The following is a 13,043-nucleotide window of genomic DNA, read 5'->3' as shown; positions in this document are numbered from 1 at the left end:
CTGTGATATTAGTTGTCTGATCAAAGGAGTCTAATCGCATGTTGTATTCCTGAGCTCTAAGAGCTTGAAAGAATTTCATATAGAAAGTGTTTCATTTCCTTTAAAGCAAAGTGGTAGTATTTTTTTTTTTTAATGAGCTAAATATACACATTTTAATTTTTTCCTTCTCCTCCTCCTTCTGTTCTTACAAAACATTTTACTTTGTTGCTCAAGTGCAGAAAACTTTGCCAGGAAGAAGGGTGAGCAAAGCTTCTGTTTCCCATGACCCTCAACTCTTATGTTGTTCCAAGAGCTCACTACTTACAAATGCCTTGATAACTGCTTTCATTCCTTTCATCCCTCCCCCACCGTCCAGCACAGGCCAATGTGACCCATCCTCCTTTGAGCAGCTCTCTTTGCAGAACAGGGGAATCTACTTAATGCAAAAATCATGGCACATAAAAGCATTTAAAGATATATTGTAGAAATTTTTACAACTAAAGATCTGCATGATAATTGCTGCTGTGATTTATTCTTGGTTTTCCTAGAAGCAGTTTCTTAATAGCTCCCTGTTCATACCAGAACTGACTAACCCTATTTTTTATGTTTTCCCCTGGATACTTACTTGAGTAGGGGTAGGAGTGGGGAAATTGCATCTCATTCTATACATATGTGTGTGCAGCACAGAACTGGCAGAACTCATCTTGCCCAAATAGTTGGAACTGTGGCTCCTTAGGAATGCGTTGCCACGTAGGCTTTAATTTATATTGTGAAATGATGTTATCATATATTGCTTTGTGTTTTGCTGTCTGTAAGTAGGCACATGCATTTTAAAAAATTCTCTGCAGGCATTGTAAGATTAAGAACAAAGAGAAAACTGTTTTAAAATACCACTACAAGACCATCTGATGCACCCATACTTTACGTTGCACTAGAAATCTGGGAATTCCCATATTTTTTTCTGGCAATCGCCAGACAGGAAGTCACCCTCTGCTTTTTCAGCCTCTGGCCGCATCTGCTCTTAGTTTCTCTGTCTTTTTTTTTGTGGTGCTTCTCTGCCTGCTCACTGCTCGCTGTTTCTGGGATGTGCAAGGAGGAGTGAGAAATGACGCGGCGAGCCTGATAAACCATGTCTCAGGGAGACTAGGGGGAAAGACTGGGCTGTGGACCCAGCTCCCTGGAAAAGGCTGACACTCTTCTGGGAAACAAACATCCATGGGGTGGGGAAAGAATGTGGAAGATCATGAAAAATCATTTAAAATCCCCAGAAGGAGCAAGACAAAGTATGTTGAGGGTCAAAGCAAATTTGCAGGGAAGAAAGTTTAGGAACCTAGGATGGATAATGGAGTGGTAGAAAACCATGCAGAAGTTAAAGTAAAATGACATAGAAGAAGATATGAAAAAGTAACAAAAAGGAGAAAAGTGTAAGGGGAAAAAGTTAATGTTCTAGCTTTTCCCAGTCCTTTAGGATTTCTGTATAATCTTACAGGAAGGCTGCTGCTTTAAGTTGTTTGTCATTCAAATGACTGTTGAAACAAAACTGAAATTAATTGTATTTGAAAAAGGGAGGAATACTGGCATGTATGCAGTGTTTGATGTTGGCCATACCGTTCCACATGGCTGTGTGTCCTTGAATTGGACACCTTGGTGTGCTGTCTACATTACTACTACAGATATCTGAAAGAGTTTGTACACTTATATCTGAGATTTTAGAGCAGCCTTGAGTTACACCAGCTTGAGATGTTGCACAAGGCTCTCGCCAGTATTAGTGTTAATATCCTTTTGTAGTGTGAGAACTAGTGTATGATGAGGAGTACGGGAACAAAAGATTCGTTGTGTGGCTCAGTTAAACATCTTGTGTGCCACCATGACCTGGACTCTTTTGTTGCACATAGTAAGTTGGAGACCAGCAAACTGCATCTCCCTGGAAAGTGTAGCAAAATGTACTGAAAGGCAGTAGGCTTAGGAGGAGAATGGTATACAGCCCTCAGCTGAAGTAAGCAACTTGAATGTGAGAGAAATCCTTAACAAGGAGGAGGATAAGGAGTGATTACTTACTGTGTGTAATATCAGATGTAATCTTATCGTCTTCTCAGGTATGTTTCATGTGCTTTACTGAGTGGTTAAAAGTTAGGCTAAAGAGTTGAGATCTTCCTGATACAGAACTATGGAATAGTTCTATCAACAGATACAGGGAACATGCTGGAAGAGTGCGAGTGAGTGAGTACTGATTTTCAATTATTTGAGAATGGGAAAAAAGCAGGGAAATGTGCTGTTTTCAAAGATTTAGTCTTCTGTAATGGAGTAGAAATATTGGAATATTCCAGTATTGGAAATATTGGAATCCTTACTGTGAATCTTAGCCAAAAAGCTTACTGAATGAAAAGAAGCATATCTACAAAACTAGCATTGTATAGAAATGTTTTGGTTGAGTATAATTTAGGAAAATATAATAATGTGCTAGAAATACAGCCAATCTTTATAATTTCAAAAGTAAAATGAAACCAAATGCTTTCTGAAACTTTCAGCCATATTTGGAAAATATTAAAAAAATTGCAATTGGTAGCAAAGGAAAATCTTCTGCTTTTAACCATGTGATTAGTCACTTGTAAAGGTTTTATTGTTGCATTAATTCTGTGAATATGGTTTGATGATTGGAAAGTTTAGACCCTAGTAATTCCCTGCATAGTTAGTTTTCTAATCAAATGCAGCAGTATCATTGAACAGTCTTATGAGCTAAAATATAGAGAAAGAAAAGATTTTGTAGCAATGAGGTAATGAGAAATAAAATACAAGAATGTGGAAGTATCAAAACAAAATAAAAATACACCACTTAATATGGCAAAGAGCTGTGGGGTTATATATGTGCCTTAACTTTAGAGAAGCAGATGTACAGTACACACTGTGTGGTGTCCTCCACATTGGTGGTTACAGGGCATGCAACTAAAAAAGTATTTTCATTCTTTCATGTATTTATAACTATGCAAAGTCAAAACGAGTTAGTTGTATAAACTTTACAGCTTTTGTTCACTAAACTAAAATTCCTTTCTTTCTGTTCTTCTGATTATATGAATAAGGTTATGTTTCCATGTATGCAGACAAAGTGAGTTGGGGCAAAGAGAGGAATAGCAAATAGAGGGATGGAATATTACCAACATTGTCTTTTGACTGTATAACATTATTTGGTTCAACAGTTATGTTTCTGGGAAGTTTTAGTATGATTTTATCAAGTAAGCATGCAAATGGGGCCTAAAAAAAAATCCCCCACTTGTTAAACATCAGTGCTCTGTCTTGCGGCAGCTTCTTCAAGAATGTATTAGATTTAGTGCTTAATCATAGAGAAAGACTTAAAATATTCAAGTACTGTACAAGTTTCTAACATGAGGAAGTTGGGACTTAAAAATGTTGGTATGAATAGCTATTCATTTTATAGAAGACTTTTCAGTAGCTCTTGCATCATAGTGTTAAGAAGGTGGGGATTTTGTTGCATTTGATCAAGGGGATTTCTCAGTGGTTACTATAATGAGAAAGTAAAGTGTACATGTTTCTCATGGAAATACTCATGAGTAAGAAAATTACACTGAAAAATTTCAAATTGTTATAGTGCTGTATTTAACCCCAGAGGAATGCAGCAATGCATGGGCTACATGTTGATGTATTCTGCTGATGTCCTTTCCCTGGAGATTGAGAAAGAACCTAGCTTCCCTGAAATTAAGAGCAAAACATCGAGCTTAAGGTGGGAAAGTAATGTGGGTTTGTTCAGGTAGGGGGTTGTTTATTTTAGTTGCTTGTTATTGTTCCATGAAGAGCAAGTTGGCAAAGAATATACACCAATGAAGCTAGTGAATAAAGCGGATAAAGAGTTCATTGATGGCAACAATGAAAGACTGTGTCAATACCCCTTGTGCTGCAGTCCTTGGCACTGGGCACTGCATTCTGTATTCCCTTGTGGTCTTTTCTTGTGGCTGCTTTAGAAGGCATTGTGGCAAGTGGCCAGCGTTAGCTCCGTCCGCCCCTGGAGACAGCCTCTCCTCTATACCAGCTTGCCCTGTGTTTTGCCAAGTTAAATTCTTCCACAGAAGTTTGGAAAAAATGCGATCACTTGTAAAAGGAGAGTTGTAATTTTTGGTGTTTTTTTGTTGTTGTCGGTTTTTTTTTCCCTACGACAATCAGAAAAGTTACTTTGATCCACAAATTAATTCAGCTGAGAAAGAATAACAAGTGTGCGTGTGTGAATAATTTCATCAAATAGGCTTCGCAAAATAGAAGTACCATGGACAATATTCCATGCAAAGGTATAGGCTATGAACCATGTATGGTAGGAAAGACTCTAGTATTGAAAGCCACTTGAAACTGAAGACAGCAGAAGCTGTATCAGCTGACTGTACAGATTTTTGTGTGTGTTTAATAGTCATGTTAACATGCATTTTAAATTGCTTTCTAACTATAGGTCTTGTGGGCATGTGTTATGGTGGTGATGTTTTATTAAGCTGGGGTTACCTGTTCTGGCAGTGAAACCCAGAATTCTTTTCATGTACAGTTGAGGGAATTAATTGCAGTACTGACATATGTGCCAACGTCCCCATGCTAAACACTGCTGCTATGGGCTAATTCGTAAGTCCTTTACAGGTCCCCTTGTTTGTGCTGACGTGCTGTCATACACATTATGAAAATGGAAGATTTTCTCTGTGAGACGGTTACTTACAGCCGTTGATTTTCATTTATTTGTCTTTTTAAAGCAGTAGTGAGCAGTGAAGAGTGGAAAGTGGCAAAAATTATGAAGAAAATGCATTTTGGGGTACTGTTTTCTGAATTAAGACCAACAACTGTGAAGCTTGGATTTTTAATGAGAAAGCCCTTAAGGCAGGAGGAAATTTGAAATATAGTAGTGATATACGCAATCTTGTATGATCACTGCTTTTAACTGCTTAATCATTCATACTGCCTAAATAGAATTTTACTGCCAGCTGCTGTGTTTACAGTCTGTGATGTGGAAAAAGATGTCCCACTGTGACATGTTCCAGTTACAATCAAATTGACTGTAGCAAACGCAGAAGCTGTTGAAGTTCAGTGCTTCTCAGTGGGGTGTTCTTGTTCCTCCAGTTTATTCCTGGCTGTTGATGCAGCTCGCCTCCATGAAGCTCGTTCTCATATAAAATAACAAACCCAAGGCAGTTCCCAGTTCGTCTTCACAGTAAAGGAGCGTGTCATGAAATATGTAAGGAGGCGTGTATCTTACAAGTATTTTTCTGGGTAAATAGTGTTTTACAGATTTGTAATACTGAAAGCCCTTTTCTCACTTGTATGAATTTTTAAATGTTTCCTCGCTTCTGTCACTTGGTGCAGTAAGAATGCTGCAAATCATGCTCATAGCTGCTGTTTCACAGTAATAATGTCTCTGTTATAAATCTACCTTTTCAAGTGTTTAGATAACTTAGCCAGAAAAATTGTTTCTAGGCTGAGAGTTGCTTATGAAATAAATCAAGAAAATAAATTTATTTTTAAAGCAATTAAAAAACCCCACAACAGTGACTCATTTTCAAGTACTGAGTCAATGAACTAGATAAATGCTTCTCCGCATTTTAGCGTGCTGTTTTATCAAGTACTCTGGCAATATTGTTCAGTTTCTGCTGTATTTATTCACATATTACAGCTCCTCAATGCTCGGTTTTGTAGAGTACCTTGGGTTTTAATAAACCAATATGTCAGTGCATGACCAAATGAAATAGCTCATCAAGTGTGGCATTGCAAAGCTAGTCATACCTGGTAGCAGAATCAAACTGCCCAAAGGTTTTAAACACTGAAGGTGACTGAACGTGGTCTACCTTCCAGTCCTCAACTGTCCTGAAATTGAGCTGACTGAAGAAATGCCTCTAATATCCTGCCAGCTCAGCCATCACCCCTTTGCTTCTGCTGTCTTTGAAGCCATACGGTAATAACTAGCTTTGTGTCAGATCACCAAATACGTTGCTGTTACTATTTTGGCCGTAGCGTCTGTTGTTTGAAGTGCCATTTACTGCATTCCAGCTGGTGTTCAGGAGTTCATTTAGGCTTGTTTAATCTTCTCAGTAGGTTTCAACTGCTGTTTTTCTTTATTAACCCAGTGACTGGTACCAAGCTTTTCCAGGATGATTGACATTTGCTAGTGAAGTCATCTTTGTAAGTAAACAAGCAGAAAGTCTTTGGCTTTGAATTTGCTGAGCTTCTTGCTAGCTGTTACTAGGGTAGGGATATGGGTCCTTTCCAAGTGCACAGAGTTTCTGCTTTTGGAGCTTGTTTGAATCCTGACAAAAGCCTGGGCTTTCTTCTGTTCTTCCAACCATCAGACTGGCAAAACCAAACAAACAACAACTTTCCTATCCCAACCAAAAAAATTATTTGTGCTTATCAACTTGTAGAAATCTTGTCAAGTTTCCTTACCTGTACAACTTGATCCTTGTTGGGCAGTGCCAAAACTAATAGACTCATTCTTTCATCCTTCAGCTAATAGCATCCATCCTTTCATCACTTTGTTCTCTCCTCCTCCTCAAGGCTCTGTAAGAATTTATTTTATGATCCGTTTAACAAATCTAGGACAAGAAAGTTGAGGAACAGTTCTAGTAACACAAAGGGACTGCACCATGGTTTTATCATCCTAGGGCCCTCCATGCTGGATATATCTGAAGCCTAAAATAAGTTTTTATATTACAGTTCAAATTAAATCCTCCCTTTTGACAATTTGAAACAAAGTGAATCTTAAATAAACCTGACTTGTAGGATAATGCAGAGGTTTTTTCCATATTTTTTGGGGTAAATATGTTAAGCAGATTAATGAAAAATATAAAACTTCAGGAAGAAGTACAACAGAGTAATGCGTTTTTTGATTCGTCTGACTTTCCTGAATGGATGATGACTTTTAATATTCTTTCATTAGCATTATGATACTGGTGATTGGTATTACATGTATCTGTATTTAATACCAGCGTTATATTACTTTCTTGTGGCTAAGCTGCAATTATCCGTTTATTGTTTCCAGTCACATTCTAGTATGTTTCTTTTAGTACTTCCTTTGTCAGAGCTTTAGGAAAAAAAATCATGCTGGCCAGTTGGCTTGCTTCAACCCTTACTAAAACAGGTAGCTCTGCCTCAGTGATCTCCTTTCTCTGACTGTAAGTAGTGTTTAGATGGCCACTCTTCACTGTATGCCTTGCTGCAAAACTGAACTGAATCCTCCTTTGGAATTGCGGAAAACAAGGAACCAAAGGTGCAGGTGAGTACTCCTGGAAAATAAATCTTAACAGAATTGCCAGTTAGAAATTCACCCTTCTGGCAGCTGAAGGATAACAGGGTGCGTTTTCATTCTTTCACTGGCGACCAAAGAGATCACTCTATTCGAGTGCCTGCAGAAGAGCAAGGGCAGCAATATTTATGGTATCGAGACGTCGGAGCAGCCATCCTTCCCTGGATGATAGACTTATACTGTCAGTCAATAAAGCTGATAAGGTTTTTATAGTAACTTAGAAGACCAGCTGACTCTGCTCAAAAGATAATTTCTGTCCTAGGCTAAGTGAAATATCCTAGTTCACGTGGACTCGTGAAAAGATGATTATCAAGATGTACACGTTAGAAGCTGAGTAAGAACAACTCTTGTAATGCCACATAGCTTGCAGATGATCAAGAGGTGATTTTTTTTTTTTGGTGTGGGGATTTACCTTCCTGTGTCTGGAAGGAACAGGATGTATTGAGGGCCCTCAGTGACATTAAGACTCTGGGATATACAGTGATAGATGACATCTTGTAAAGCTGGACAAGGTCTCCACTCCATCTTTCTGCTTTTCTCATTTTTATTTTTTTTTTATCCAGACAAGATAAGATGGTAGTGATATCATTTGCCTCTTCTTGATTGAAGAAGCTCTTAAGTCTGATTTGATTTGGTTTTGAATCTTCATATCTCTTAAAGGAGGCCTGCTTATTGCACAACTGGTCCTTTCTGTGACTAGGTGAATTTTATAATCAAATAAAGTGATGATGCTCCTAAGAAAGAAATTGATAAATAAAACTGATTGCATTGCTTGGTCCAGTGTTGGTGGTTCAATTGCAGTGTTGAGCTTTGAGTTCCCAGAGTAACTTATTACAGCCTCTAGGAAGCTGTCTAAGCAAGCTGGAATTTTCTGTAGAATAATACTTTTTATATCTTTAGGTAAAGTTAACTTTTTGTAGAACCTGTAAATTAGTGTCACAGGAAACATCTGACCTAGGAACTTAATTTCATTCCTTGCTATGCTGAACAGCTTTAACCTTCATATGGTATCCTCTAATACTTTCAAGCTATAGAAAGGCAGAAATCTCCAAATGGTATCATTCTGGATGATTTTATCAAGTTATCCAATGAGCTCTGTAATTCTCACTACATTCTTCATACCCACTATTTCTGAGTTAGGTTAAAAGTGCCTCCTTCAGGTTCGAAACATAAGCATTAACATTGTCTGATTTGCTGACACAGTGAAAGAGAGAGCGGCATCTGTGTATGACTAATCCAGGATATAAAATGGAGACTCCACCTTGGATATTTTTATCATTTGTTTTCCTTTCCCTTGACATTTGTTCCACTGTGGAAGAGTGATAGGGGAGAGTCCATGCTCCCTCATTTCCTTTCACATTCACAGAGATGCTGGTCATCATGGGCAGCTATTAGATTGTCCAGAGGAAATAAATCTGCATTCCCATTAGTGATAATTATTTTTTTACATTCCAGTGTACTTGCAGTATAGAATCTCTTTCTTTCAGTCACCTTAAGGCCATATTATTCCTTTTGGCATCAGTTGGTATGCAGCAATTTTGTAGAAGAGTTTAGGACTCAGTGTAGTAACTTGGTGGAAGAGCCAACAATAAAACTCTGTTTATTCCCTTTAAATGAAAAGCATCCTGCTGCGAACAAATTCAAGTTTAGGTCTTTTTAACAGCTGTAGAATAATCAGTTACTTGAATATCAAGGATGCTGTATTTGCATAAAAGAGAGTGCTTCATCTTAAAGATCTATTTTGTTATCATCTATACAAACAGTAGGAAACATTCTGTGTTTAGCATCTAATTTGTTAATACATTTAATAATATAATCTTCATGTGCAGCACAGTAGGAAATGTTCAGTAAGGATGCAATAATTCTGGGGAGCATTTTTTCCTGTTTTCCATGTTTTTTTATCAAAAAGGTACAGAATTTGATTACAGAGTTCTTTACACTCTAGTTATTTATCAGATAAACATATGGAATTCATGACTAATACAAGAAAAAATCTGCTCATATCTGTTGTCTAAAGACTGGTGATTCTTCTGTTGGACTGCTGTACTCTAGCTGCATGTAAAAATATGAAATCAGCAGGCTGAGTAAATACAGGGGTAGGGCAAAATCCTGGTAGGAATTCTGTCACTTGATAGTGGTTACCTTTAATAACTAAAATTTCTATGTTTTTTTATCTTACTGTGTGGATTCTTATTTGGAGGTGTTTTAAATGTTTTCAACCCTTATTTCATTTAGGGTAGTGGAATGCTTCTTACTGCTGGAGACTGTTCAAATTTAAATGACACTTTTCTTTCTGTGTGTGCATCTTGATTTAGGACATTAGGCCACTTTGTGTATTTATATGCTAAGTTTTATTCCTGCCAGGAAAAAGTTTGGCCTTCTAATTTTGTGTCCAGCATTGAATAACTGAGTATTTATGGATTTACAATAACAGAGGTTTAAGGAAATCTGTGATCGTGTGAAATCACAGAATCACAAAATGGCTGAGGTGGGAAGGGACCTCTGAAGGTCATCTGGTCCGATGCCCCTGCTTAAGCAGGGCCACCTAGAGCTGGTTGCCCAGGACCACGTCCGGACGGCTTTTGAACATCCCCAAGAATGGAGACAGATACATAATGCTTTTGAAACAGAATTTTTGACTTGGCTTTTGTTCATAACTTGTCTGTACTGTGATTTTTGATAAGATTTAGCAGTTATCAGCATCTTAATTGCCCGTTTTCCTAGCTTTGGAATAGATACCATAGTACATCTTCTAAGACATAGAGAACTGTTGCTGGGTTTTGGGCTCATCTGGACTGGTAGTCCTTCTAAGTTGTGACCGAATTCATTCTTTATTACATTGATCTCTGCATTTGTCATTAGTATACCTAAAAAAGAAAAGAGTTATGTGGTTACATTGACATTCTGTATCTACAATTTTGTTGTTGGATTGTGTACAATTGTAATGAAGTTTGGATTGATTTGACGTTTGTTTGGTCTGAAGATTCACTCTCTGTAATTAAGTGAAATAGTGCTCATAATCCATGGACAGCCTAGGTGATTGGCAAGCACTTGTGGCTTTTTTTTTCCTTCAATTTTTTGTAAAAAGCTTTTACATAACACTGTATAATGTTTTAGTGTATTAGAATAATAAAAATATATTTTTTTAATGTTTATGAAAGAAATTGTCATGAGCTTTATTTTAATCTACAACTAATCTGGCAGTATTTTAAACAGTGGTCTACTTGTACATTCCATTTACCACTAAATATTAATTTCTTACACTAATTTCTTCCTTTCACGAAGTGTAACAGTTCTTCAGTTGTCAGCATAATATCTGTATTAATGTTTGAAATCTGGCATTAGTGTGTTTCTGGGATATCTCAGGTACTTTGATTCTGAAATGGGGATGGGGATTTTGAATGAAGTTAATGTCCAGAAAAGATACTAGAAAAGAAACTTTGTAAACAGAAAAAATGTTTCATGCAGAAATGCGTGAAACCTTGCTCCAGTGAAGCTGTAGTAGAGTAATTCTGATTCCTTTTTTTTTTTCCCCTCCTTGAATTTTAGATTTATCCATGGCAGTGCAAAAATTTTCACAGTCTTTACAAGATTTCCAGTTTGAGTGTATTGGAGATGCTGAAACTGATGATGAAATTAATATCGGTAAGTACATTCTGTGCTCTGGTGGCAGTAACATTTTATATTGTTTTTATATATTTAATATGATACCACAAACGTAGTGGGACAGTTCACAGTTGGTTTTGTTTTTTTAGTAGAGCATGTAACAAAAATAGAAAAATTTCAGTTAGTGGAAATCATGCAAGACTTTAAAAATACATGTCAAAAAACTTACATCTTTATGACATAGCTTGGTTTGTTGTAGAGGAAAGTATTCAGCAGTCCTTTGTCAGCTGTGAGTCTTCTAAATTCTGCTGCTATTTTTAATTTGCAGCCAGTATCGTTGGGATACTAAAAGATACACAAGTTTCCTATGAAATACCATAAGTCTGCAAAAAACACTTAAGTGCCTAGTAAGACACAGGAAGTATTTAAGGGTCTAAACCAGGAATATATTCTTAACAACTTGTGCATTCCTGAGTATATAGTTGTCTGAACTTCTGCCAGTAAAATGTGCTAGCTGCTTAATGTTCTGCCTCTGCGCACACCCAGAACTTCGGCATTTGCAGAACTGAACAGCTCAGCCTGTCTTGAATGTAAGCCTCTTCAATAGCATCAAAATATTCTTCCCCCAGAAGACTAATCCTGGAAATGTTTCCAGGATTCAGAAATTCAGCCACTCTTCACCACAAAGCATTGCTGCAGTTGCAGTGGTGCTTTTGGGCAGTAGCGCGGCAGCTGGAGCGCTCTGGGTCCCATTGATGAGAAATTTGGATTATAACCTGTCTTCAGAAAGGCTAAGTTCAGTGTCATGAGTCTTACATACCACATGGCCCCCATGTCTCTCCCAAAACATTTGAGAGGAAGATGGTTGTTAAAGAGTAGTTGCTTCTAAAAATAAATAACTTGGCAGTACAACATGGAATGAAGGGCTTGTTAGCATTTTTTTAAAAAGATCTATGTAATGCAGAGAGGAAACTCAGATTTAGGCTTTTCCAAGCCTATCTCATAATATAACCTATTTTCAATTCTCCTCTCCCTTCAATATTTCCCTTTTCCTGACTGAGTTACTAATCATTGGACAAGAGGTGTGAGCTGCTTGTTTCCACTGCCAAGGCTTGCCTCATCCTCACCCTACAACATTGTGATAGTTAGGAGACTGTCATCAAAACTGGCGGGTATTTGTTCACTGTCTTCCACTAAAATTTGGCAGGGGGGCGGGAGAGGAGGTTTAATTTTACTGACTACTCAGATGTAAAACTGCATACATTCTTCAGGTATATCAAGCTTGGAAAAAGACAAAAAATGGATGGTGTGTATGCGCTTTCTGGCATTCTGCATATTTCTTGACTGTTAAAATTAGGTTGTACATAATTTAAGTATTTAAACTAAATCTACAGTATCTCAGTTATATGTCTTAGATTTGGTCAATAACATTTTTAAAGATAAGTTTTTGCATTTAAAATGAGGTGGCTGAGGACAAAGACAACTTTCATTTGACTTGTAACCTAAATGTAGCAAAGGAAAGACATTTTATTGTTTGGACATTAAACAGGCATTTAAAACTATTTAAGAAAAAAACAGAGTTCATGAAGCTTGACAGCTGATTTATTTCACTTGGAGCTTCAAAGAAAGGATTTCTAGCTTCTAAAGCACCCATTGCCTGATGGATTGTCATGTACATCAAAGAAGCTTATAAGAGTAAAAGGTAAACTGACAGGAATCAAATTCAGGTCTAACAGAGCTTGAACGATACCGCATGCTTTTATAAGGTAAGGCTCAATTTTTGATCTCCCTAGAGCAGTGACCTAGAATTTATCCATATCTTTAACATGCCCCAACAAACTAGATGTTTGCTTATCATCAAAGGCAGCTTTGTATGGATGAATCCTGCTCTCTGTGCCTCCTTCTGCCTTCACCTCCTCTTTTTATGGATATCTATGACTGTGCAGGCCACTGGGAAGTTTTACTTTAGTCTGCAGTGATCCTCTGACTTGATAAGTTTTGTACAAAACCACCATATACATAGGGGCTTAATACAGGGACTACATTCTGAAGATTTTAAAATACATTTCTATTTCAAGCTTAGCATTGGAAATCCATCCTAATCCACCTTAGTGCTGGAAATTTACCCTCTGAATAAGGCTTCTTCTGTCAGGATGTGATAATTTCTGTTTAAAAAAAA

General features: G+C 37.3%; 1 protein-coding gene across 2 annotated transcripts in view; it reads left to right on the top strand.

Annotated features, from left to right (window-relative positions):
• The window catches only part of ARHGAP42 (Rho GTPase activating protein 42), a 172,286-nt gene that overhangs the window by 26,730 nt on the left and 132,513 nt on the right, over nucleotides 1-13,043 (top strand). For both annotated transcript variants that reach the window (XR_010371219.1, XM_064441323.1), the window contains exon 2: nucleotides 10,808-10,903. Coding sequence is in view for 1 of the 2 variants with exons in the window: in XM_064441323.1 (XP_064297393.1) it covers nucleotides 10,808-10,903 (96 nt within the window). In the remaining variant the exon portion in view is untranslated. The remainder of the gene's footprint in view (nucleotides 1-10,807; nucleotides 10,904-13,043) is intronic.

Source organism: Phalacrocorax carbo, chromosome 1 (assembly GCF_963921805.1).
Source record: "Phalacrocorax carbo chromosome 1, bPhaCar2.1, whole genome shotgun sequence".
NCBI lineage: Eukaryota > Metazoa > Chordata > Aves > Suliformes > Phalacrocoracidae > Phalacrocorax > Phalacrocorax carbo.
The sequence above is the reverse complement of the archived record's forward strand: the minus strand, read 5'-3'. Positions and strand labels throughout refer to the sequence as shown.